Source organism: Bidens hawaiensis, unplaced genomic scaffold (genome assembly GCF_021521415.1).
Source record: "Bidens hawaiensis isolate Kalapana, Puna unplaced genomic scaffold, B.hawaiensis_p1.1 tig00011510_1, whole genome shotgun sequence".
In the NCBI taxonomy this organism is placed as follows: Eukaryota; Viridiplantae; Streptophyta; class Magnoliopsida; order Asterales; family Asteraceae; genus Bidens; species Bidens hawaiensis.
In genome coordinates, this window is record NW_027491901.1 from 358,244 (window position 1) to 381,037 (window position 22,794).

The 22,794-nt window shown below is 33.7% G+C and overlaps 1 protein-coding gene across 1 annotated transcript; it reads left to right on the plus strand.

Annotated features, from left to right (window-relative positions):
• Nucleotides 1–4,725: 4,725 nt before the first annotated feature.
• On the plus strand, nucleotides 4,726–7,714 carry LOC143538195 (zinc finger CCCH domain-containing protein 53-like). The gene is made up of 7 exons (XM_077031801.1): nucleotides 4,726–5,691; nucleotides 5,773–5,946; nucleotides 6,023–6,279; nucleotides 6,370–6,624; nucleotides 6,707–6,872; nucleotides 7,356–7,562; nucleotides 7,644–7,714. Exons 1-7 carry the CDS (start codon nucleotides 4,781–4,783, stop codon nucleotides 7,675–7,677), a joined length of 2,004 nt encoding a protein of 667 aa, XP_076887916.1. The 5' UTR covers nucleotides 4,726–4,780; the 3' UTR covers nucleotides 7,678–7,714.
• Nucleotides 7,715–22,794: the final 15,080 nt, after the last annotated feature.

The following is a 22,794-nucleotide window of genomic DNA, read 5'->3' on the forward strand; positions in this document are numbered from 1 at the left end:
AACTACACTTTTTTGGCAAACAAGTTTTTCAAGTACGCTCTTTTGGGAAAAACACTCTTCACAATCAATCCATCAAACTCTTCTACATCTTTAAAATATAAAGAATTCTTATAAAAATTATCACACCCCAACCTTAAGGCGGAAATGCCGGGGCGTGAGCCGATTGCTCACAGCTCGAAGATACTATCATACATATAATGTGACAATATCTAATTAATTATTTTATTAAAAATAAATATACAATATCCGAATACAACAAACAATTCAAATAAATATATATGTAACAAGTTAAATTCATGTTTGTCTTCAATAAACCCTAAGTTCTTTCTAAGTGTCCAAACTTTAACTCAAGCAACCTGCATATGCGTAGAAAACAGAGTTTGTCAACAACACATATTGAGTGAGTTTATCACCAGTTTTGAAATAAAATAATATTAATATAATAAATAAAAGAAATAAGCAAAACGTCATAAATGCGTTATCGAAATCAAACCATGAGCAAATAAGTTGTCGATTAAACCTTTGCCAAGCGAATCTGGCGCCGGTAAATCAACCATGAGCAAATAATAATAATAAGACCGTTGCCAAGCGAATCCAGCATTGGTCAATGAGAACCCTCCATAAGGGGATATGCCAAACGAATGCACACATAAACAAGTAAGTACATAACAAGTATATTTGATTAATCACACACAATTACACGTTTGCTGTTTTTGTTATATATATATAGTATGATAAACGCATATGTCCCCAAAACATTTTAGAAAACTGAGTAACATAGAGGAATGATAAAACTCACCTTAGATTAAAGGCATGTGATTAATAATTAAGATAAGCGAACTAAAGATTAAGCGAGTGGTCCACTACGCGTCGAACGAGGTAAATAATCAGAACATGAAACTGTGAGATATGATAATATAAGTAAAAACAAACTCGTGGCCACTGGAATAAATCCAAACGGACGTTTAGAACTCAAGTTACGTTATATTTAATATTTAAGCGAGCTGGTACTGACCAGAATCCGAACAGCGAGTCGGAAGTTGGGTTTTGGTTAGTAGCCTTAAAATTACGTTACAAGAATAAAATTCTTCTGGACCGAACGTTGAATCCGATCAGAAGTATGAGAAAGCGTTAAGCCAAACTTGTTGACTATTTTGCCCTTTAACAAGTTTTAAACGATTTGACCAGTCAACACCCTTCAACCACCGAAATTTATTGAAGGTTATTTACTAGGGAATGTATATGAACGATTTCTATGTTTACAACTTACCCAAAAAGTGAAAGGATCAGGAGAAACGAAGAGTCAAAGATCCTAAAGCAAGCAAAGTCAACCGTCTTAATTTGTATCTTCAACAATAACGCGAAAACCGAAGAGGATGGAGTATGGAAGAGGTAGGTGACGGCTGGGATTTGTGTATTAGGGTTTACGGATGATTTGTGGCAGAGAAATAATGATATGTTTATATAGGATTCACTAAATCGAACTAAATATGATAACTTACTCGTTTAAGAAACCGAATGGGCCTTTAATGATCAGATCAATAGAATAACCAAAGGATTTCGTTCTTGGAGAAGGGTTAATGTATATGGACATGTATCTAGACTTTGAGGGACTTCTTGGGGCTTAAAACACTTGATTTTGTCCAAAAATAAGCGATTTCGAGCCATCCCACCACGTGGTGCTCCGACCAAAATGGTTGGAGTTTGGATTTTTGCAACTTTGGTCCTTCTACTCTCTTATAATGTCCAATTTCCGACTATTTTAAAGTTTAAACAAAGAATAATTAACTTTAAGGACTTAAAGGGTAAAAAATGAATATTAGAAACCTAATTACTTATAGATATTTGATTTTGATTAATATTAAAGATCTAAAAATGTTTCGTTCATAAACAAATACGGTTTGGAAAAATCCAAAATGTTACAAAAATACACTTCATCCATTTCACATTTTCAATTCTCTAACCCTAAATTATAAAGAGAAAAATCTCAAAATGCCCCGTTAATGGAGAGAGATTCTATTTTTGTCCCCATAAATAAAAGTTTCCAGAAATGTCTCCTACAAACACACCTTTGAAGACGTGCTAGGCCTTAACGCGTCTTTCACGACCTGTTAGCTTGCAACGCGCGTCTTTCACAATCTGATAGCCTCTAATGCGTCTTTCACGAAATGTTTGCCCCATTAATTGTTTTTTTAATTACATTATTATAATTAATTTTACTCATATTTGGTTTTTTAATAACTTGTAATGCATAAAGTTTTATAAAATTCCAAATATACCGCTGAAACGCCCTTATTTTTATCTACGTGTTGGCATAAACTGTACTTAAACGTGCCTAAACATTTATTGAACATTTTGTTAACAATTTGACACTTAGTTTTGAGTAAAATTTATGACAGTATAAAAAATAAATACGTCTCAACGACATATTCAAAATTACACACACACACACATTACAAGTTAAAAAAGAAAAACCAAATATGAATAAAATTAACTATAATAATGTAATGTTAAAATAACAATTAATAGGCCGAACATGTTGTGAAAAATACGTTAGAGGCTAACAGGTCGTGAAAGACACCTAGAGACTAGCATGTCGTGAAAGATGCGCGTTGGAGGCTAACAGGTCGTGAAACACACGTTTGGTGGCTAAACATGTCATGAAAGACGCGTTGGGGCCTAACACGTCGTCAAAGGTGTGTTTGTAGGGGACATTTTTGAAAACTTTTATTTATAGGGACAAAAATGAAATATCTCTCAATTAATATGACATTTTGATAATTTTCCCAATTAAAAGCATTTGGTATAATAACTTTTCATATATGAAAAGCTATTATTCATCCTTTATCAAATTTATTAAGTGCATAAAAAGGAGAAAAATAATAATAAAACACGTTTGTATGTAAGATAAAGAAAAAAAATAGAAAATGGGATGTGCCGGAGTTTTTTTTAAAATGAGTAATAAATTTTAAAAAATGATAATTTTTAGTTAAATTATAAGGTATAATATGGTGGAGCAGATGTGAATGGTCTTATAGATATGATATAATCTAATTATTTATAACATAATACGGTATAATGTTACTTATGGTTTCCTAACGACTAAGCATGTAGAGCTACTTGGTCGTATCCAATGGGCCATGTATGGTAATGTTATGACCCCATAATTTATGATATTACTTTTAAACATTAATTTTGATATATTGTTGTTTAATTATTTTATGTATAAATCTAACTTTTAACGGAGTAAAGTAATATAATCAAGCATAAACTTTTGAAATTTATGAAAAAATGATATTATATAATCATAACAGTGGTTAGGTTCAAATAAGAAGTTAAATTTTTCTAAGAAGGCTAGGAAGAAGGGTATTTTAGTCTAACACTTTAATATCAAAACCCACTTACATTAATTTCAAAAACCCACTTACATAAAACCCAATTAAATCTTCACTCATCTCCTACAACCACCACCACTTCACCGCCCACCGCCACCTACCGCCACCACCTCGCCGGAAAAGTCCGAAAAAATACAATGGAAAAGACTATGAAAAACACAATGAAAAAAAAACACAATAAAAAACACAATTGAAAAAAAACACAATGAAAAATACTATTGTATAACATAATTTTGTAAAACACAATTCAGTAAAACACAATTTGTAAAAAACCCACTGCTTTTTTTTATTTTTATATTACAATATGGTACTCATATAAAAGATAAAAAGACACTCGTTATTATGGTGAATTTGTTTTTCAATAAAAACGTCGTAAAAAAAGTTATGGTCGTTTAAAAATGATGGGGGAATTTGACATGTGACTTGCATGTGAAGAGAGAAAGTCAACAAATATGTTATTTCTTTTATACCTTTCCCCTTATTTTCACACATGATTTCCCGTAAACTAATCTTAACCCTTTATGTTTAAAATCAATGGACAATATTACCTCTTATCCTTCCTACAAAACTATACTTCCTATTATAATCTAACTCTCGTAAAAGTAACAAACATTATAAAATATAAAAGGACAAATTAGCATTGGCTCTAGCATGCTTTCTTCAACTAAACTACAATAGGAGAGAGATTCAAGAGATTAAATTCTCTCTCCTCTCCTCTCCTCTCCTCTCTCTCTCACTCACTGAAACTAACGTAACAAGGGTACTACTGTGTAGGTGCCTTATAATTATTATTCTGAAAATCAACATCCTTGATATCAGCAGAACCAGCAGTAGCAGCAAAGCTATTGATTATTCCACTTATGCAACTCATTTAACACTCCATCACTTCACTTTATATAGCAAATAACCTTTCAACCTCAATCTAGCTTTAGATTTCTTTCTTTTCTTTACCCTCATCATCTTCATCTCATCACTCCTTTCTAATTATGGGTTAAGCTTACCTCCTGCCCTTTCTTTTCATTTCAGGCAAAAATAAAGGTTATAGTGAGAGAAACACTTAGATATGTATTTATAGAGAGAAAAAGCTGATCATCTTTTTTTCTTCATCTTTTTGCAGAAAATTTTCACCCAACTCTCTCTTTTTAATCTGTAAAACCTTTTTTTTTGCATGAATTTTAACAATCTTTAAATCATGGGGTTGTTTAACTAACTTTAAGGTTAAAATTTTATTTTATTTTATGGTTTTTCTGATTTTAACTAAAGTTATGGTTTTTTGTTTTGTTTCCTCAACAGGAACATCAAATCAAGCAATTAAACTGTCTTCCAAGTCTTGGTAGATTTTGGGTTTGATTTTGAAATTTTTAAACGAACTTTAGTGGATCAAGATGGACTCATATGAAGCAACACGAGTTGTGTTTACTAGGATCCAAAGTTTAGACCCGGAGTACGCTTCAAAAATCATGGGTCTTTTGTTAATTCAAGATCACGGTGAGAAAGAAATGATTCGGTTAGCTTTCGGCCCCGAATCACTCGTCCATTCGGTTATTGTTAAAGCTCGGAAGGAACTCGGCATTTCATCCCCTACTACACCTTCAACTCCGTCGTCTCCGTCACCCTTCAGTTCGCTTTCTCGCCAGAATTCTGCAAATTCTGGAAGGCTTCTTAACGGCGGAGGAACTAATATTCCTTCGCCGTTAAGTATTCCGAGTTTGTCTAGTTCCTGGACAAACTCGGAATTTCAGCCTGTGGAAGAGCACAGGCTGAATTCGTCAGCACCTCCATACTACGGCGGAGGCGCTGCAGCTGGAGCTGATCAGCCTGATCTGATTGACGAGCTGCAGATCCAAGACCAGCTTTCGTTTCTCAACGATGGGTCTCCTACGCTCGCCAACAAATCCGGGGACTTGTTTTACCCGGATCTGGTGTCGCCCAATGGCACGGGCGACATGTTTTCACCGTGGGGTGGTGATGGTCCCCACCGCCGAAGCTCTTCGGTGAATGATGTTTGCTTGTACTTTGCTAGAGGGTACTGCAAAAACGGAGCTAGCTGTAGGTTCACACATGGTGCGGGTATAGGTATAGGTACGGGTACTGAAGCTGATTTGCCAGCTGTAACGGTTGGTTCTTTAAGTAAAGTTGATATGATGGAACACTGCCATGAACTTCTCCGTACTAAATCCGCCCATCAGCAAAGGTTGCTGATGGGCGGTGGTGGCGGTGGTTCTTCAAACTACTCGTTCCCGAACAGCCCGAAATCAATGAACTTTCTTCTTCAGCAACAATCCGATAGCCCGAGGTAGTAATAATAATCTACAATCAGTCAGTGACTATATAGTTACTTTGAAATGTTTGATATTCAATTTGTGATTGTTTGCAGAATGGCCGCAGCAGCTGCAGCCGTGGCATTGATGATCGGAGACGATATGAACAAATTCGGGCGATCAAGAAACGAGTTTTCCATTGGTATGCTAAACCCGGGTTCCCGGCAAATCTACCTAACTTTTCCAGCGGATAGTACATTTAGAGAAGAAGATGTGTCCAATTACTTCAGGTTCGGTCTCGTGTTTATCGTGCTTTTACATTATTTAGTTCGGTGACGATGATTATGATTTCGTGTTGTTTGATAGCATGTACGGACCGGTTCAAGATGTTCGGATCCCATACCAGCAAAAACGAATGTTCGGTTTCGTGACATTCATGTATGCCGAGACTGTTAAACTCATACTCGCGAAAGGCAACCCGCATTTCGTGTGTGATGCTCGGGTTTTAGTGAAACCGTACAAGGCGAAGGGTAAAGTCCCCGAAAAGTTCAGAAAGCAACCGATGCCCCTCGACAGTCCCACTGGATTCGATTCTGCGCGCGATCCTTTCGATCTAAATATAGGTGTTTACTAATTTAAAACTTTGATTTAGATATTTTCTATAAATTGTAGCATTTGTTGTTATCGTTATCGTTATCGTTTATTGAATTTAGGTGCGAGGATGTTGTACAACAGCCAGGATCTGTTGTGGCGGAAGAAGTTGGAGGAACAGGCGGATCTGCAATACGCAATCGAGCTTCAGAACCGTCGGATCATGGATCTGCAACTTCTAGATGTAAAACGGTCCCACCACCACCAGCGGGCGCTTTCCACGGGCGCAGCCATTCTGTCGCCCACATGTTATTCCCCAAGTTATCTCAATCACCCGTCGGTTTTTGGTTCCCGGAGCTCATCGAGTCCTGATTCGGGTAATGTACCGATTTGTTAGTTAAATCGGATACGGAATCCGTGCCTAATGACTAATTGAATTGGTATGTGTTTATTGTGTAGAGGATGGTTTGATTTCCAAAATGGCAAGTGTAACTATAAATGGTGATGAACCCTTAGGGCCAAATTTAGACTTGGAGAAAGAGAAGGAAACACTGGAGTTAAAAGATGAGACTAGTGATGGAAAACTGATCCCTAATAATGAAGAAGAGATAGACTTGCCTGAAAGGTAAGATTACTGTTTTCAGAACCAGAACCGGACTAGGAATCGGGCACACAACTGGTCCAGTTGTGTGTTTGAACCGCCTGCATTTGAATCAGGCGGTTTGGGTTTCAATTTTTTTTTCCTAATTTTGTTATTTTTCCTTTTAAAATCTCATTTACTGATTTATTTACTAATTCATACTATACTTTGTTTTTATTTAAGGTTATATATATATTAATAGTAATACACATCTACAAAAATAAAATATCTTTATAATTTGTTCAAAGTTAGTTATATATTTATAATTTAAACTTTTAAATTATGTATACCCTCTATTGTATTAAACCGGTCTGCCTAGTTCAACCAGTGAACAGTGAACTGATAAGGTGTCCGGTTATGAAAACATTGGGTATAATCAATGCTATTTCAAGAAAAAAGTCAGGAAACATTATGCTTTACTAAGATTTTGTTCTAGATTTCTAAATTAGAGTATGCAATGCAATGCAGCTTGGAGCACAATCTCCCCGATAACCTTTTCACTTCACCAAAAGCATCCGCAAACTACCAAACCGTCTTCTCAAATGATGATATTACCCCTGTCTCTTCCACCCTGATATCAACTAGTAATAGTAACTTGATGACCTCCACATTGCTTCCCGCCACCTCAACATTGGACTTAGCTTCACTGAACTCTTGTTACTTTCAGTTTCCTAGGTACAATTTGGCTCGTTTTTAACCTAAATTATTAACATTCGGTTAATCAGTTGGCTAACAACATTGGTTGTGCCGGTGCAGGTTTTCTTCGGGTCATGGTGCCATTGGGATGTAGTTCTTAATTTCATGTTTTTTAGCTTCCTTACCGTAGGTAAGATAATCGGTTTAACGGGTTTAGTTCATATGTTTTTGGTTCCTTATATGGTTGAGTACTTTTCAGGAACAAGAAAGGATTACCAAGATGAGATGCTTAGTAAGATCATCAATACCAATAACCATTAGCAACCATCGTCACCACCACCACCACCGTCGCGTCCCGCCACAATGTTACTTACTACAATACAAAATTATATATAGGATAAGAAAGAAATTAAGTAGAGGGTGCCTTTTACTCCTTCCTCCCTTCACTTTGTTGTAACCCTACACATCAATGCAGTTGAATTGAAGATACCATTAAAAAACAAGTTTCTCATAGGATTAAAAAAGAAGTCTAGAAAAGAAAATTCAGGATGTATTTAGTGGTCTAGTGTAGTTTTATGTAATGAAAGGGGCAAATTTGTAAAATCACTTGTGATTGGGTGTTGGGGGAGTGATGTGGTAGTTGTGTTTAGTGTTGAAAAAAAGGTAGAATAGAAAAGAAATGGTGGCATTTATGCCACAAGTAGTTAATGTTATTATTATATTATCTATGTATGTATGAATATAAATATATGTATGAATACATCATGATCATGATAGGGCAATGAAAAGGGACATGACATTGAAATAATGACAAAACATATGGGTTTTTTAATTTTTTGATATGTTGTTTTTTATATTGTTGTTTGGAGCATCTTTATTTGCTTGTACTTTGGTTTTAATTTTTTATATACTTTAGCCAAGTGGAATGGTCAAATCTAGGCTAATATATGCCATGTTCTAGTGGAATCATGGGATATATCATTAACATTATTTTTACGTTATAAAACATAAAATAATTAATTTAATAATGCTTATTACTTGTACATTTAAAATAATTTATCTTATTACATCAACATATTCTCTAAAACTCTTTATTGAGGGGATTCTGGACTCGTTCATCATCTTTATTTTTATAATTATACTAAAATATGTTATACTTTTTATTTGTAATTAATAATATTTTTTTATATCTTATAAATGTAGTTTCTTTCCTCTCTACTCAAAAACTAATTTCAAACAAATATTAAAAAATAAAATGCGGCATGCAAGTTTTCCCAAATTATAGAAAAACTACAAATTTTTATCTCTTCTTCACTCACGACTGCTATTAACCATATCCAATAATTTACAAAAACATCTCACAAAAATTTAGGGGAAAAGTTGGGAATACGGCTGACAATTTAGAAACGATACACGAATACGCGACACAAACCTATAAGACTTTAACATGTATCAGGTATAACATTAACATGTTTCGTGTACTAGACAGGTAGACACGAATTGACCTGATAATTTCCGTGTCTAAATAGGTAAAATACTTGTTTACCTGTTAAGTACCCGTTAGTACCTTATTATATTTTTTTATAAATAAAAATATATAATATAATATAATATAAAATGTTATATACCCTAAATAGTTAACCCTAAATTATTATACCAAACAATTGAACAAAACATACATCATTTCAATCCAACATTAAGCAGATGGCACAAAACCCTATCTGATTCACCTTTTCTTGATCTCTGGTGGTTTCCCTATGCATTTCCGGTTGTCCCAACATTCGATTCTCCGGCAGTCCGGCCTCCTCGCAATTGCAGCGACACCATCGACCACCGAACGACCGAACCCTCCTCTCCGGCAATCCTGTTCTTATCGTATATACCTGGTATTAACAGTTTCATGTTCGGGTTTGGGATACATGTACACGATACATTTTCGTGTTTTTGTATAGGCGTGTTTCGTGTTTATGTCTTATCGTGTATGGGTATACACGATATGTCAGCCATATATATATATAGGCAGAGTATATAATGACAACTCACTTTATATATATATATATATATATGAGATGGATAATTTGAGAACTTGGTTGAGTTTTAAAAACCGACACAGTTTCCTATAATTGTTCTTTTATCATAATTTGTAATGTTACATGTCAAAAATTTATTGTTTCTTACAATTCCTAGGAAGATTCTTATTTTTATTGGAACCATTCTCTCTCTCTCTCTCTCTATATATATATATATCTTATCTTACTGATATATTAAAGCAAAACAATGTGGACACATGACATCTTTTCTAAAGTGTCCACATATGATAACACATAAGCTATTTCCAAATTAAACCACATTTAAATATATTAAATTAATTTGTTACATTTATTATTATTTTTAAAATTCTTAAATTAAATTTTCATTAACTCTCAGTTAATGTGATTTCCAGAGATAAAAAAACGTTTAATATTTATTTATTTATTACGTCTTTTAAGCTAATTTTTTAAATACTTTATTTCAAAATATTATTATTATAAAGATCCTTTTGAATATGGCTAAACTATTAAAAGTCTCTTTTCGAGTGTTTGTACATCTAAATACCCAGAATTTGTCTTATGCGAAATTTAGTTAAACTTTGTTCGACTCTTGATTTATTTTACAACTTTAAAACCTTAAAGTTATCCTTTCGTACCATTGCATAATTAATATAAAAAAACCACATATATTGTGTACAATACGATATTTGAAGGTTTTATGAACAATTTTGTATTTAATCTTTTTTCAAATTTATATATAATGTAACAAATACGAGAAATTGTTATACATTCTTAAATTATATCACGTATATAAACATCTTTTTATTGAAATTATATTCTTTATTCAACCCGTGTATTATACGGGTTATTAACCTAAGTATATATGTATATATATATAGGCAAAGTATAAAATGAAAACCCACTTGAGTTGTGAAAACTCGTGAAAATCCTATGTAACATCGTTTTTTTACATGTAATATTTGTTGTTACATTAAATACAAAACATCGAAAACATAAAAAAAATGTTTTGCTATTTTTTTACATTTTTTTACTAATTTTTATATATGTTTTCAGGAAAGAGAAAGTGTAAATTAACCTTTAAATTTTTTTATTAACTTTAATTGTGGACCACAAAATTTAATCTTTATTTAAAAACATGTGGTTGAAAATGTGTTTCTAGAGTTTTCACAACTTAAGTGGTTTTTTATTCTAACCTAACCCTATATATATATATATATATATTAATGAGAAGAAAGTGTTGGCGATACAAAAAACATTTAGAGACAATAATTGACTATATATTTTGGAACATGTTTGTGAATACGAGATATTGTTGATAATTTCTTCATTCATTGTCCATTTTCGACTCTTTTGTTTGCATGCATGTGAACCAACTTTCATACATGATGATTTAAAGATATTAAACATTTCCTCTATTTAATCATTTTGTACCGGATCCTGACCGATCAGTAAATGCCTTGTATATTGCATATCCTGTTAAAAATCTTGATCTATTAAATCAACCAATATACCGTTTATGACAAGTTAATGTGCTGGTGGGTGCATACATGCATTCACACACATTTATATGCTCGATCTATTTTGTATGGGTAATGAAATGGAGAATGTAATAAAAAACGGAAGATAGAATGGATGAAGTAATAGAATGAACAATGTAATAGAATGAACAATGGATTAGATGCAACACCAGCTATTCTGACACGTAGCGTGATCTTCATACATGTGTATATATAAATCTTAAATACATATAAAAACAAAACCTTTAAAAGTTTTCTGGTTGCTTTTTACATTCTCTCAAGCTACCGTATTGTTTTATTTGTAAATGGAGGTTTCTCATGCATTTAACCCGAATTCACGGGTATGAGTCTCATCAAACCCAGATAACCCTTAAACGGGTTATAACATCTCGTTATATTAAAAATCAATCTAACTTAATATTTGATATGAACATTGTATAAAATAGAGATATATTAAAATTTAATATCCAATTTTTTAATAAAAGATATTATTTATATTAAGAAACAATATTATAGTAAAAAATATAAGCAAGTCGGGGGTCCCGCCAAACCCAGATAGATTTTAAACGAGTTATGACGTCTCATTCATTTGTAAAACCGTTTCATCATCAAATCCTGAGTATATTTAACTCACTTACAATAAATAAAATTTAAATTTTAAAAAAATTTATAAATATTAAAAATGAAAATAAAAACAACCACGTAATGTAGGATAAAACCTAATGTAATATATATTTACACACTGCACAAGTACACCTGCATACGCACGTACGTATAAAGACAGTGAAAATAAAAACACAAGACACAAAAAGTGAAAGAAGAGATTTTGTAATGTTGTGTGGGGGCTGGTGGATGGAAGGGAGGAAAAGCGAGCCCACAAGCAGGGACACTTTCACATGGGTGCTGACTATGCGGTGGGGCCCACTTGTCTTTTATATTTCATAATCAAATAAATAATATACGTTTTTTTGCCAGGTTGTGTGGGGTCCGCCACTGTTTCAAAACCATGTGACCGATGCTCAAAAAATCTCACTTTTCTCCCTCCGTAAAATCTTCAAAAAAACATACTAGTTTCTTTAATTATTTATTTATTTAAATGTTATATTAAAAAGTTTAAAAGGTGTAGCGCACCTGCATTTTGTCCCCTCCTGCACGGGCTCTTGTTTATTATTATTTATTTATGATATTTTTTTTGGATCCAAACTTTCTTTTTTGATCAACAAATAGAGAATTGACTAACGTTTTTCGTATGGAATGATCCAATGATAAAAGACCATCGTAGCATCAAGAAACAGAGAATTGCCTACTTTTAAATTTTATATTAAAAGATTAAAAAGTCTAGAGCACCCCGCATGTTTTTATGATTTTTTGGATTCGAATTCTTATTCACTAAATAAACTCATATTAAAAAACATAAATATTACAATTTTTTGACTTATATTACATTGCAATTTATTTTTAATTTTTTTAACAACTCACACGCTCTGTATTTAACCCTTTAAATTACGCCTTTTGTAATGACTAAGAGACTTAAACACTCACCTCTTTCTTGTTATGTTGATATCGCTAGACTAGACCAAAAGGCCATTTAATTTAAGTTTATGTTTGGGACTAAGTAAATAAACTAGTATATATGACCCGTGCGTTGCGACGAGCTGTTAAACCGTACCAAGAACTGATATGAAATTGTTAGACCATTCATAGGCATTGGGTACGTTAAACTGTCAACATAACAAATGTTAGACTGCAACGGTAAGCAAGCGGTCTTTGTGATACACTGATTATACTTAGGTTTAGAGGGGTGGTGAAATTATCTAACTAAAAATATAACTAAGTTTCAAGATATGATTTTTTTAAGAATGTCTTATAGTTTGGTTAGTCACAAAAAATATAACTAAGTTTCAAGATATATTTTTTTTTAAGATTGTGTTATGATTTGGTTAGTTAAAACATCACAAATGCAGCACAACGTTGCCATGTATACAATGGGCTTTAACTAACCAAGTTTAAAAACAATTGTAATGAAGGGGAGATACTTAACCAATATTAAAAAAAAATCTAAAACTAAAACTGATTTGTTGAAATGGGAGTGAACCCCACAAATGAGCGCTCTTTGGCGTTAGACCAAGGCCGGCTTTGATGCAGGGCCGGGTGGTTGACCGACCTCGTCTCGACGCCTCGATAGGCTTTATTTTTTTAAAATTATATATATTTTTGAAAAAAAAATGTATTCTTAATGTTTAAACCCAATTACTCAAATAACTTAAGGGCTAAACTTTTTTTCGCCTTAAGCCCAAATTTTTGTTACGATTCTCGGATAGGGGCAGATATATATGGAAAGCGGGTGGTTCCAGAGTTTTGAAATAATAGTGTACTTTTATATAGAAAACACTATAGGAACCACCTTATAAATTAGGAAGGAACCACTCTAAACTCAACTATAAGCGCTAGTCAATTGGTAAACACTTGGTTTTGTAACTGTGAGGTAGTGAGTTTGATCCAGTTCTGAAGCATTTTTTTAAACTTATTTTTTTAATTAAAGCCTTATGTGTTTCAATTTAGGGTTTTTAAGTTTTAAAACCCATTACAATACAACCGCTGCCTCTCTTTCTCTCAAGACTGACGCACACAGGTCACAGCCACCTGCTTCTGCTACTCTGCCACCGCCGACCTTCTCCGACCACCGCCCACCGCCGCTGGCCCCCTGGCCCTCTCTTTTTCCGGCCATCCACACGTCCACACTCCATACAGCTCATTCCTTCAGCCTTCTACTCTTCCTCAAACTCAAAGCTTGAATACTCTCACTTTGAAGGTATGTTCACATTCATTTGTTAAATGTTAATTACTTATTCTTGTTAATTGCTTTTTATGTTGTTAGTTGTTAAGTTATTTGTTAAATTTAGTTTTAATTTGTTAGTTTCTTAGTTTTTATGAACCATCGAACCTTGGATCATCATCTTCAAGTAGTAAATCGTCAAAAATAAATTTGGATGATCTTCCATGGGATCCTTTCGAAAGGCAACCAGTTTCATCTTATCACCCAAGTCAAAAAGATGAAATTAGACGGACATATCTACTTAGAGGTTTTTTATTATTTTATTGTATTCTTTATTGTGTAATGAAAACTTTGCCATCGAACCGACCCGAACCTCAAACCAACCCGAAACCTTTTATACCCGACTCTATGAAATTGAATCATCTATAAGCAGTGCACCACCCGAAAAAAATTCCTGAATCCGTCATTGTTCTCGGAGATGACCCTGGTTAAAATTATTGGTGAGAGAGAGAGGGGGGGGGATGTGGTTGTCGCCATTAAGGTATTACGAGGGAAGACGTTTAGCATGTTGAGGTGGTGGTGTGGCGCTCCCTCCACTTTCATAACATTTAGTCTAAGGGTTTGTTTGGTATAGGATAATGGAATGAATGAGGGAATGAAATGGACAATGGAATGAAATGGATAAAGGAATGAAATGAATCATTACCATTTCACTGTCTTGTTTGGTTACCACGTAGGAATGAAATGAATCATAACTTTGTTATTATTTTTTTTATTAAATAGTAAACTATACACACATAATATTTTTATCATTAATGGAACGGTAATAACATGATACGATGTAATAATTATTATAAATTAATAATAGTTATACTATAATAAAATAATAATAATAATTGTTGATCATTTTTTATTCTATTCCTGAAGGAATGAAAGAAAAACCACCATTTACTAAGGAATCAAAAATGCTATATATGGAATGAATTACATTCCTTAGGAATGAACCATTCCATTGATGAATGATAACCAAACTTGTTTTATTTCATTCATTTGAAATGATTCATTCCATTCCACCTATCATTACTTCATACCAAACACTACCTAAGTTTTAACACACAAATACCTTTTAAATGTCATCTGCGCCTCTGCGGTTCATATATTTGCGATGAGATCATACCGCATGCAAGGCACGTTTCACACTTCACGTGTGCCTAAATTGGTGCGGCACCTCGTTTCATTTTATACCTTTACTAAAATTGTGCATAACACTAAATTGCATTTTATATGTATATAAAATATAGTCGTCGTAACGCTTGGGTTTACCAATGCTCAGGCTTCAACGCTCGGATTTTAACAACGTTCGATTTTTACTGACCGAATAAACATCAAATATTTTATTTTTCTTGTATGTTAATCTTTTTATATGTTAATTCAACAAATTTATATTTTGGGTTTTATTAAGATACCTTTACCAACGTAACCAATACCCATTGAATACGAGTCAACTCGTTGCTGTAACACAATGCCCGGTTTTACCAGCCGAATAGATATTGTTTTAAATATAGTAATTTTAAAAATAATATGATATTTTGATGCTAAACCTTTTATATAAACCTTAAATTCCTACTCAAAATAATAATCCGCTCTGCAGACCAGTGTATCAAATATATCACATAGTCAAGCTCAAACGACCCTATACACCGGCTCAATGAGCAGAAACATGATGCTGAACATGACGAGGTATGCCTACCCACTAACCACATATGCATGGATGTAAACAAACGTATATCTAGCATGAGAGCCGGCGGATACTAAAGTTGTAGGGATCTATAATCCAATGTAAACTTTGAATTGTTTAAATGACGCGTTAAAAAGAATTTGTAAAGTTTAAGTGTATTCAACTTTTGATGAGTTGTTAAATTAACAACTTTTCTGTATTTAATAATCGATTATCTCGAACCTATAGTTTAAGAATAATAGTTTAATAACTTATCTATATCAAAAGATCTTGCTTCAGACCTTTAGTTTGGTTTAATAGCTTTAAAACTTGATAGAATACTTTATCGTTAAAATATTACTTCAGACATTTAGTCTATAAAGTCATATTTTTTGATATTGACGTTTTTTCATGTTGAAGAAATCATCTAAATTCTACGTTTATTCCTTTAGAATATTTCATTATCTATAATATTAAAGAATAAATATCAATTTTCAACGAATAAATATAAGTTTTAGAAGTACTTTAATATTTAAACATGTATTTTTTTCGTTTACATTATTCACATATTTTATTACAAAATATTACTTAACTCATAACATCTGGCGTATATAATTTTCTGAAAAATATTTTTTTATAGTTTATTATGTTTGAGTACTCCCTAAATACTCTCCACCTCGACCGAATACTCATAACTTCACAGTCAACTGACTTGAAAGAGTCTAGCGGCTTCTGCAACCATACTTACATACCTTCGTTCACAGTCATTCTTGATTTAGGCCAAATGGGTATCTAGGAAACTAGACGTTTGATCCGTGAAATGTGTTATTGTAGTAAAAAAAAAAGATAATATATATAAAATAAATGTTTTTGTAACAAATTGTGGGCCACTACAGTCATTGATAAAGGGCCGTGGGTCAAATGGAAATACTAAGAATGACTACATGGTACATGGGCCGTGTGAATCGATAACCATGGTCCATGGGCCGTGCTCTCTTCACGAATTGAGGAGATTAGTCCAACCCCCCCCCCCCCCCCCCCCCCACACACACACACAATTTTAATTTTCTTTTTGTTTGTCATCTTATTTGGAATAAGAGCCTAAGTAGGTTATTTTCTAAGCTTTTATAAATATTTTTTAGAGTATATTATACTATGCATTGTGGGCTGTTTAGGGGTGTTATCAAGTAACGACACCAACTGATAAGCCCCCCAAACACCATGCCACTCAAAGCAAATTCTAGGAATATAAATAGAGAACCCGATGGTATACTTTTAAACATCCAATCATGATTATTAAAGGTTAAAAAAATTGTGATATCTTGCTTATTTAAAAATACTTTTATTGTTTTGTTTATTTTAGTATGCTATTATAGTTGTTGGTTAATTAAGACATGTGTTACTCAGTATCATTTTCTAGCTGCCGGTGAGGTTGGTGGTTATTGGTGAAGGCAAAGTCTTTAAACACCTTTAGTTGGGGTTTGGGAGTTCTTTGGTTCAAGTCCCGTAAACAACATGAATTAAAAATAAAATTACCGTTTTAAAAAGAAACTTTCTAGCTAGCATGTGTGACGTGTCAAGTGAGACGAAGGCTAGTGCAATTAGTCGATTACAAATACAAGGCATTGTGTAGAGTTGGTATTGAAGGTGTAAAACTCGTTTAAAGACGTTATGCAAGGAAAAGTCATATTTCAATTGCACATCCTTAAAAGATGTTTTGTGAACAATTTGAGTTTGTAATTGAATGAGCTGAGTTCCCTCTTTCGTTGCAATGGATATTTAGTTGGTGCCAGTTTAATTCGTTTTGATACAGTTAACAAATTGTATTTTATTGTATACTTTAGTTTGCCTCTTGTATAGATATATAAAGTTTTGGAAGTCTATACAATGTAAAGGAACTTATTATGTAAGGATCCTTTGTAATTTATTTTGTTTTGGTATATATGTTTTAGAAAGTTGAGAAGAAACTGTGATGTTATAACGTCATTATGAGTTTGCATGTAAATGGCACGCTACCTATCGGAAAAAATATCTCATTTACCTAACACATAGTCTTAAAAAATAAAAAAATGTACTTAAACTTCTTCCCTACAAGTTTCATCTTTTAGAGGCGTTCTATAACCTCTGCTGCACCAAACTTATCTTTTATAATTATTAGTAATAGTAATTCTTTTGAGAAGCAAATCTTGCATCGTGCTTCCTCTTAAATCTACACATTTACATCACAAATTGATCTTTACCTTGATCTTCACCCAATCACCCGTACCACTTATGCAAAGCTACAAGATTACATAAAGATGATATACTAATTCAGAATGAGATTCACAGTTAACACACCTCGTATTCACCATCATCATGTGCCTCCTGGCTAATGATTCTCTTGATGGGATTCTGTCTAAATCCGCTCTCCATTCAAAGAAATTAACTTTTATTTGGGTTCATTTTATCCAAGCATGAATATAGTTATATGTATTGAACAAAGTTTTTTCAATACTTATTTTTAGTAAATAAACAACAAAAACGTACCCAGTGGATCCTTGTCCCAACGCCATCTATCAGTATGATCAATTAACATACGTTGATTAAGCACCTCATTTCAGCAATTCAATTCCAAGTTTTCCAAATCTCATTCACATTGTTTGTGAATTAGAATTATAAGACTAATATTAATTAGTCACTAAGAACTTATAAAGATTTTTTTAGTATATTTTGAAGTTATTGGACCATACTCTTGGAGTTTATTAAAATTGTAACACTTTATAATTGGTCTAGAAGCTTATTTGATTTTAATAATAGAACTAGTTTTTTTCCCGGTGCGTTGCGCCGGGGCAACTGGGATTTCGTTATGTATTTATCGCGAATTCGGTTGGTTTCGGTTACGTTCATCACAATACCGGAACTAAAAAACTCGTATAGCTTATGATACAAAAAAATAGCATGTTTAAAATGGCATTTATACGGTCGGTAAAACCCGGAAGTTGCGGTGGCGACTCGACATGAATTCGGTTGGTCTTGGTCATCACACATTTCAAACGAAGTTTATTCGGTCGGTAAAACCTGAGCGTTGCAGCGCGGTGGTAGCTAAACACAAATTCAATTCGATTGATCTCAATTACAACACATTTCAAACTACGTTTGTTCGGTAGATAAAACTTGGGCATCGCGGATTCGATCGGTTTTGGTTACATTCGTTACAGTACCCTAACTAAAAAAAAGTTACATATTAAAAGCAACAAAAGAGAAATAAAATTCATTGCAATATTCAAAAAAATCTTGAAAGCGGCCTAAAAGTAAAACCGGGCCCATGAGAAATGAAAACAAATAAAAATGGGCATATCACGAGATGAGATTTGCACACAAAAAGAAATCAAGATTAAAGAGTCACAACACAAGCCATCAAACCACATATAAATCTTTGGTGCGAGCAAAGAAACCAAAGAAAATATTTGCCCTCTTAGGGAAGAATCGAACCCGGGGCCATGTCAAGGAAACCGAATTTCTCACCATAACCAAAGCCAATGGACCAGAGACACTTAGTTGTTTTACTTTCACAAATATCTAACATATTTGAAACTTCAGGAACCTATTTTAATATTGTGAAACCAAAATTCACTTTTACCATATATAGATAATAGTTACAAAAATGTCCAGAAAAGATTTATATGCTTCATCATATTAAGTCAAAGCACATATGTGGATTAAATATTGAAAAAATAAAATATAGCAATTCAAGTCTCAAGACAATAATCATTTTGGTCATGCTCTTTGATCACACATGAAGTAGACTTCATACTTCGGTTGTAAGATATATATATATATATCGTGTAGGGCATGCCCTATCTGAGACAGTGGCCCATACAAATGCATTATCTTTTTGTAGGTGGCAACACAGGTCAGTTAGAAATGAATCAAATAATACTTATTCGAGTTGTCTTTTTTATTAAACGGGTTAAATTTTTGTCGCATTGTATAACCTATTTAGTTATAACAATCGACCCGCCAACTGGTTTAACCCATATTTCAGCAACCCAATTAACATGTTTACAATAACTTGATTATTACCGACCAACCGGTTTGACACGTTTAAATAAATGGGTAAAGATGTTGTAACATCTAACTTTTGTTAAATAAATAGCAGAAAGTTTTGTTAATAGTGTGTGTCGCTAAAATAGTCTTATGTTAAGTGTTTGGGAAGTAGGAATTGGGAATGGGTGGTGGCACCTATGAAACCCCCCTCTATATATAACTCAACCACTTCTTCCTTTTCTTTTCCTTTCTCATCCAAACACACACACACTCAATAAACAAACATACTTTCTCTCTAGCACTCGGATTTAAAATCCAAGCCAAAGAAGGGTGGAATCTTGTGTTTAACATCGTCAAGCAACAAGAATCACGTCCAGATCTACGTATTGTCCAGATCTGAACTCGAACCCGAAGCAAAAGGTGGGTTTCGGTTTAAATGGTTAAGTTTTATGGTTAAAATCGTCATGCAAACAGATATAATGATAGATCGGGTTGTAAAATGTAAGAAAAATATAAACTTGGTAAGTTATAACCTCTCGGGTGCACTTTGTGATAAAAAGGTGGTGTTTGGACTTTGAGAGATGGGTTCAAGATCAGGTGCATGGGGTCAGAATGTGTCAAAAGTTGGGAAAGAGTAAAAATCAGGTTATGAGGAAGAGCCACGAAGTAAAATGGCTTAAAAATGGTAAAAGCGAAGAAAGGCAGGCATTTCGCTTCGCTCAGCCATGAGAAGCGAAACAGACATTTTGCTTCGCTCAGCGATGAGAAGTGAAACAGTCATTTCGCTTCGCTCAGCCATGAGAAGCGAAACAGGCATTTCGCTTCGCTCAGTCATGCGAAGCGAAACAGTTCCATGCGAAGCGAAATTCCATGCATGCGAAGCGAAATACTTTCATACGAAATTTTATAAAATTCGTTTTCTGATGCATTTTTGTTAAAGGACTGTTAATGAAAATAAAATTTTTCATTAACCCCAGCTCAACCCTAGCCAGGGGCGCTGCCCCTTGGATCCTGCTAGGGGCTGCCGCCCCTAGACCCCGCTACCAGGGGCGCTGCCTCCGGACCCCCGTTAGTTGAGGGTGTTATCGACTTAAATATAAGAAGTAGTAGTAATGGATATTTGACACTCGTAATGCGTTATACAGTTAGCCGTGTACAGCTAAAGAAGGGCATAACTATTAACGGCGAGAGAAACCGACTTCAGGTGAGTTTCTAGCCCCTTTATCCGTTATGTTTTTGGGGCTGTGTGCATACTCCTTTGTGATAGTTGTTAATACACTTAACTTAAATGGTAAGTGCATGATATGTGTATGTTATATGCACGACTAAGTATTGAATGTTATTATGGAATGTTTATACGAATGATTATGTACATATACGTATATCCATGACCATAAGATATGTAAAGTATGCATGAATGAAAATGAATGTATGAACGAGTGACGTGACAGGTATGAGACAAAGGGACCAGACCATAAAAATATATGAGACAGAAGGGACTAGACCCTAATAATATCTGAGACAGAAGGGACTAGACCCTAATAATATCTGTGATGGTAGAGATAGAATATCATATGGTAAATTACAAGACTTTATGAAAGAAAGTAGGTAAGCGTGTGTGCATGTATATAAAGTTTGTATGAAAGAAGTAAGAGTAAATAAGGTATGAATACGTATCTTCGGATGCGTATGAGTAAGGATATGAATGTATTGTATGTTAAATGATTAACTAGAACTCACTCAGCGTAGCTGACTTTTAGTATGCACGCAGGCAAATAGATTGAGGCAGCTGGCTTGAGGAGGGACACATGACATGGACGGAAGAGATTGACAACTACGAAGAAGTGTCAAGACTGTTTATGAAAAGACAATTTGTTTATGAAAAGACAATTTGTATGTTAAGACAAGAAATAATGTTTTGTAATGTGATGTTTGAAGTATTTAATTATTCCGTGAAGTTTTTAATTTACTCTGATTTTAGAACTGTGTTTATGAGTAAATCAAACACCAAAATAGGGTTACCGGAAACGGGGCCTTACATATGTCGTGTTCATGCTACACTTGATTACTATCGCCATATGTTTCTATAAAGTTCACGAGAAATAAGAAATTATACTCCATTAAACAATATAAAAAATGGTATTTTTTTGTAATAAAACACGCACCATGTTAAGTATAGTGTCAATGCGTTTTAACTTAAAAACTCCAAAGAGTAATTAGATGCCGTTGACCTTTGGTCTAAGGACATGAGGTCAAAGTTTTATTTATTTTATTTTATTAATTACCAATAGTTAATTAATTAACACTAAAGTTTATTTTAATTCATTTCTCAAAAGCAACTGAATTGTTTTGTTTAAAATAAAAACAGAAACAGTGCTTTGCTAACGTGGTTTAGAAGTTTCCCCAATTTAGAAAAGACGCATGATGGCAAATGAGTGAATTGACCACCCTACCACAAATCCACAATAATGTATTTGCTTCATCATAATCAAAATATGCCAAAAACATGCTTCATTTTTTTTATTGAAAAATTTGATTTAAATAATCTCAATTATGGAGTATTGATAAAGAAAAATTTCAACTAACGGGTTATCTGTTAAGGGTCCCATCTTTTAACATATTCGTTCCAAACGAAACCGCGACTTTTGAAAGCTTAATTGCGTTAGTCTCTGGTCGCCAGAAAATTCAAGCTGACCACCACCACCGCTGACCACCACCACCACAACTTGAACACCATCACTAATGCTAACATCCAGCGACATCACCAGGGGCGGATCTAGGTTATCAGGTTCGGGTTCATTGGAACCCACCGAGTTACGGATTCTATATAGAACGTCTATATAAAATATGAGAGTAAGCCCACATATAAATTGCGTGTGAACCTAAAAGCAAACGTCTTATTTTTCTTAGCAATACATATTTAGTATATATTTTTGTAATATTAAATTAATTTAGGTTGACTGACCTTTCCTTGTATGTCTCCTAATTGATTGTAACATTATGTATATGTACCAACATTGTATGGAATGACAGCACGAATCAATTTAGTAATTTACATGGTATCAAGAGCCATACATCCTAAACCCTAATTCAGCCACCGGCTTCGGTCCGCAGCCACCCACCCTCAACTGACTTCGGTCACTTTCATCATCTTAAAACAGTTCCCATTCCTCTTCCAGTCACC

Excerpts from the sequence above, each read along its gene's own strand:
- LOC143538195 (XM_077031801.1), top strand. The coding sequence starts at position 4,781 with ATGGACTCATATGAAGCAACACGAGTTGTGTTTACTAGGATCCAAAGT. Across the intron at positions 5,947-6,022 it reads GATGTGTCCAATTACTTCAG|CATGTACGGACCGGTTCAAG; the intron begins GTTCGGTCTCGT and ends GTTGTTTGATAG. Across the intron at positions 7,563-7,643 it reads TGTTACTTTCAGTTTCCTAG|GTTTTCTTCGGGTCATGGTG; the intron begins GTACAATTTGGC and ends GTGCCGGTGCAG.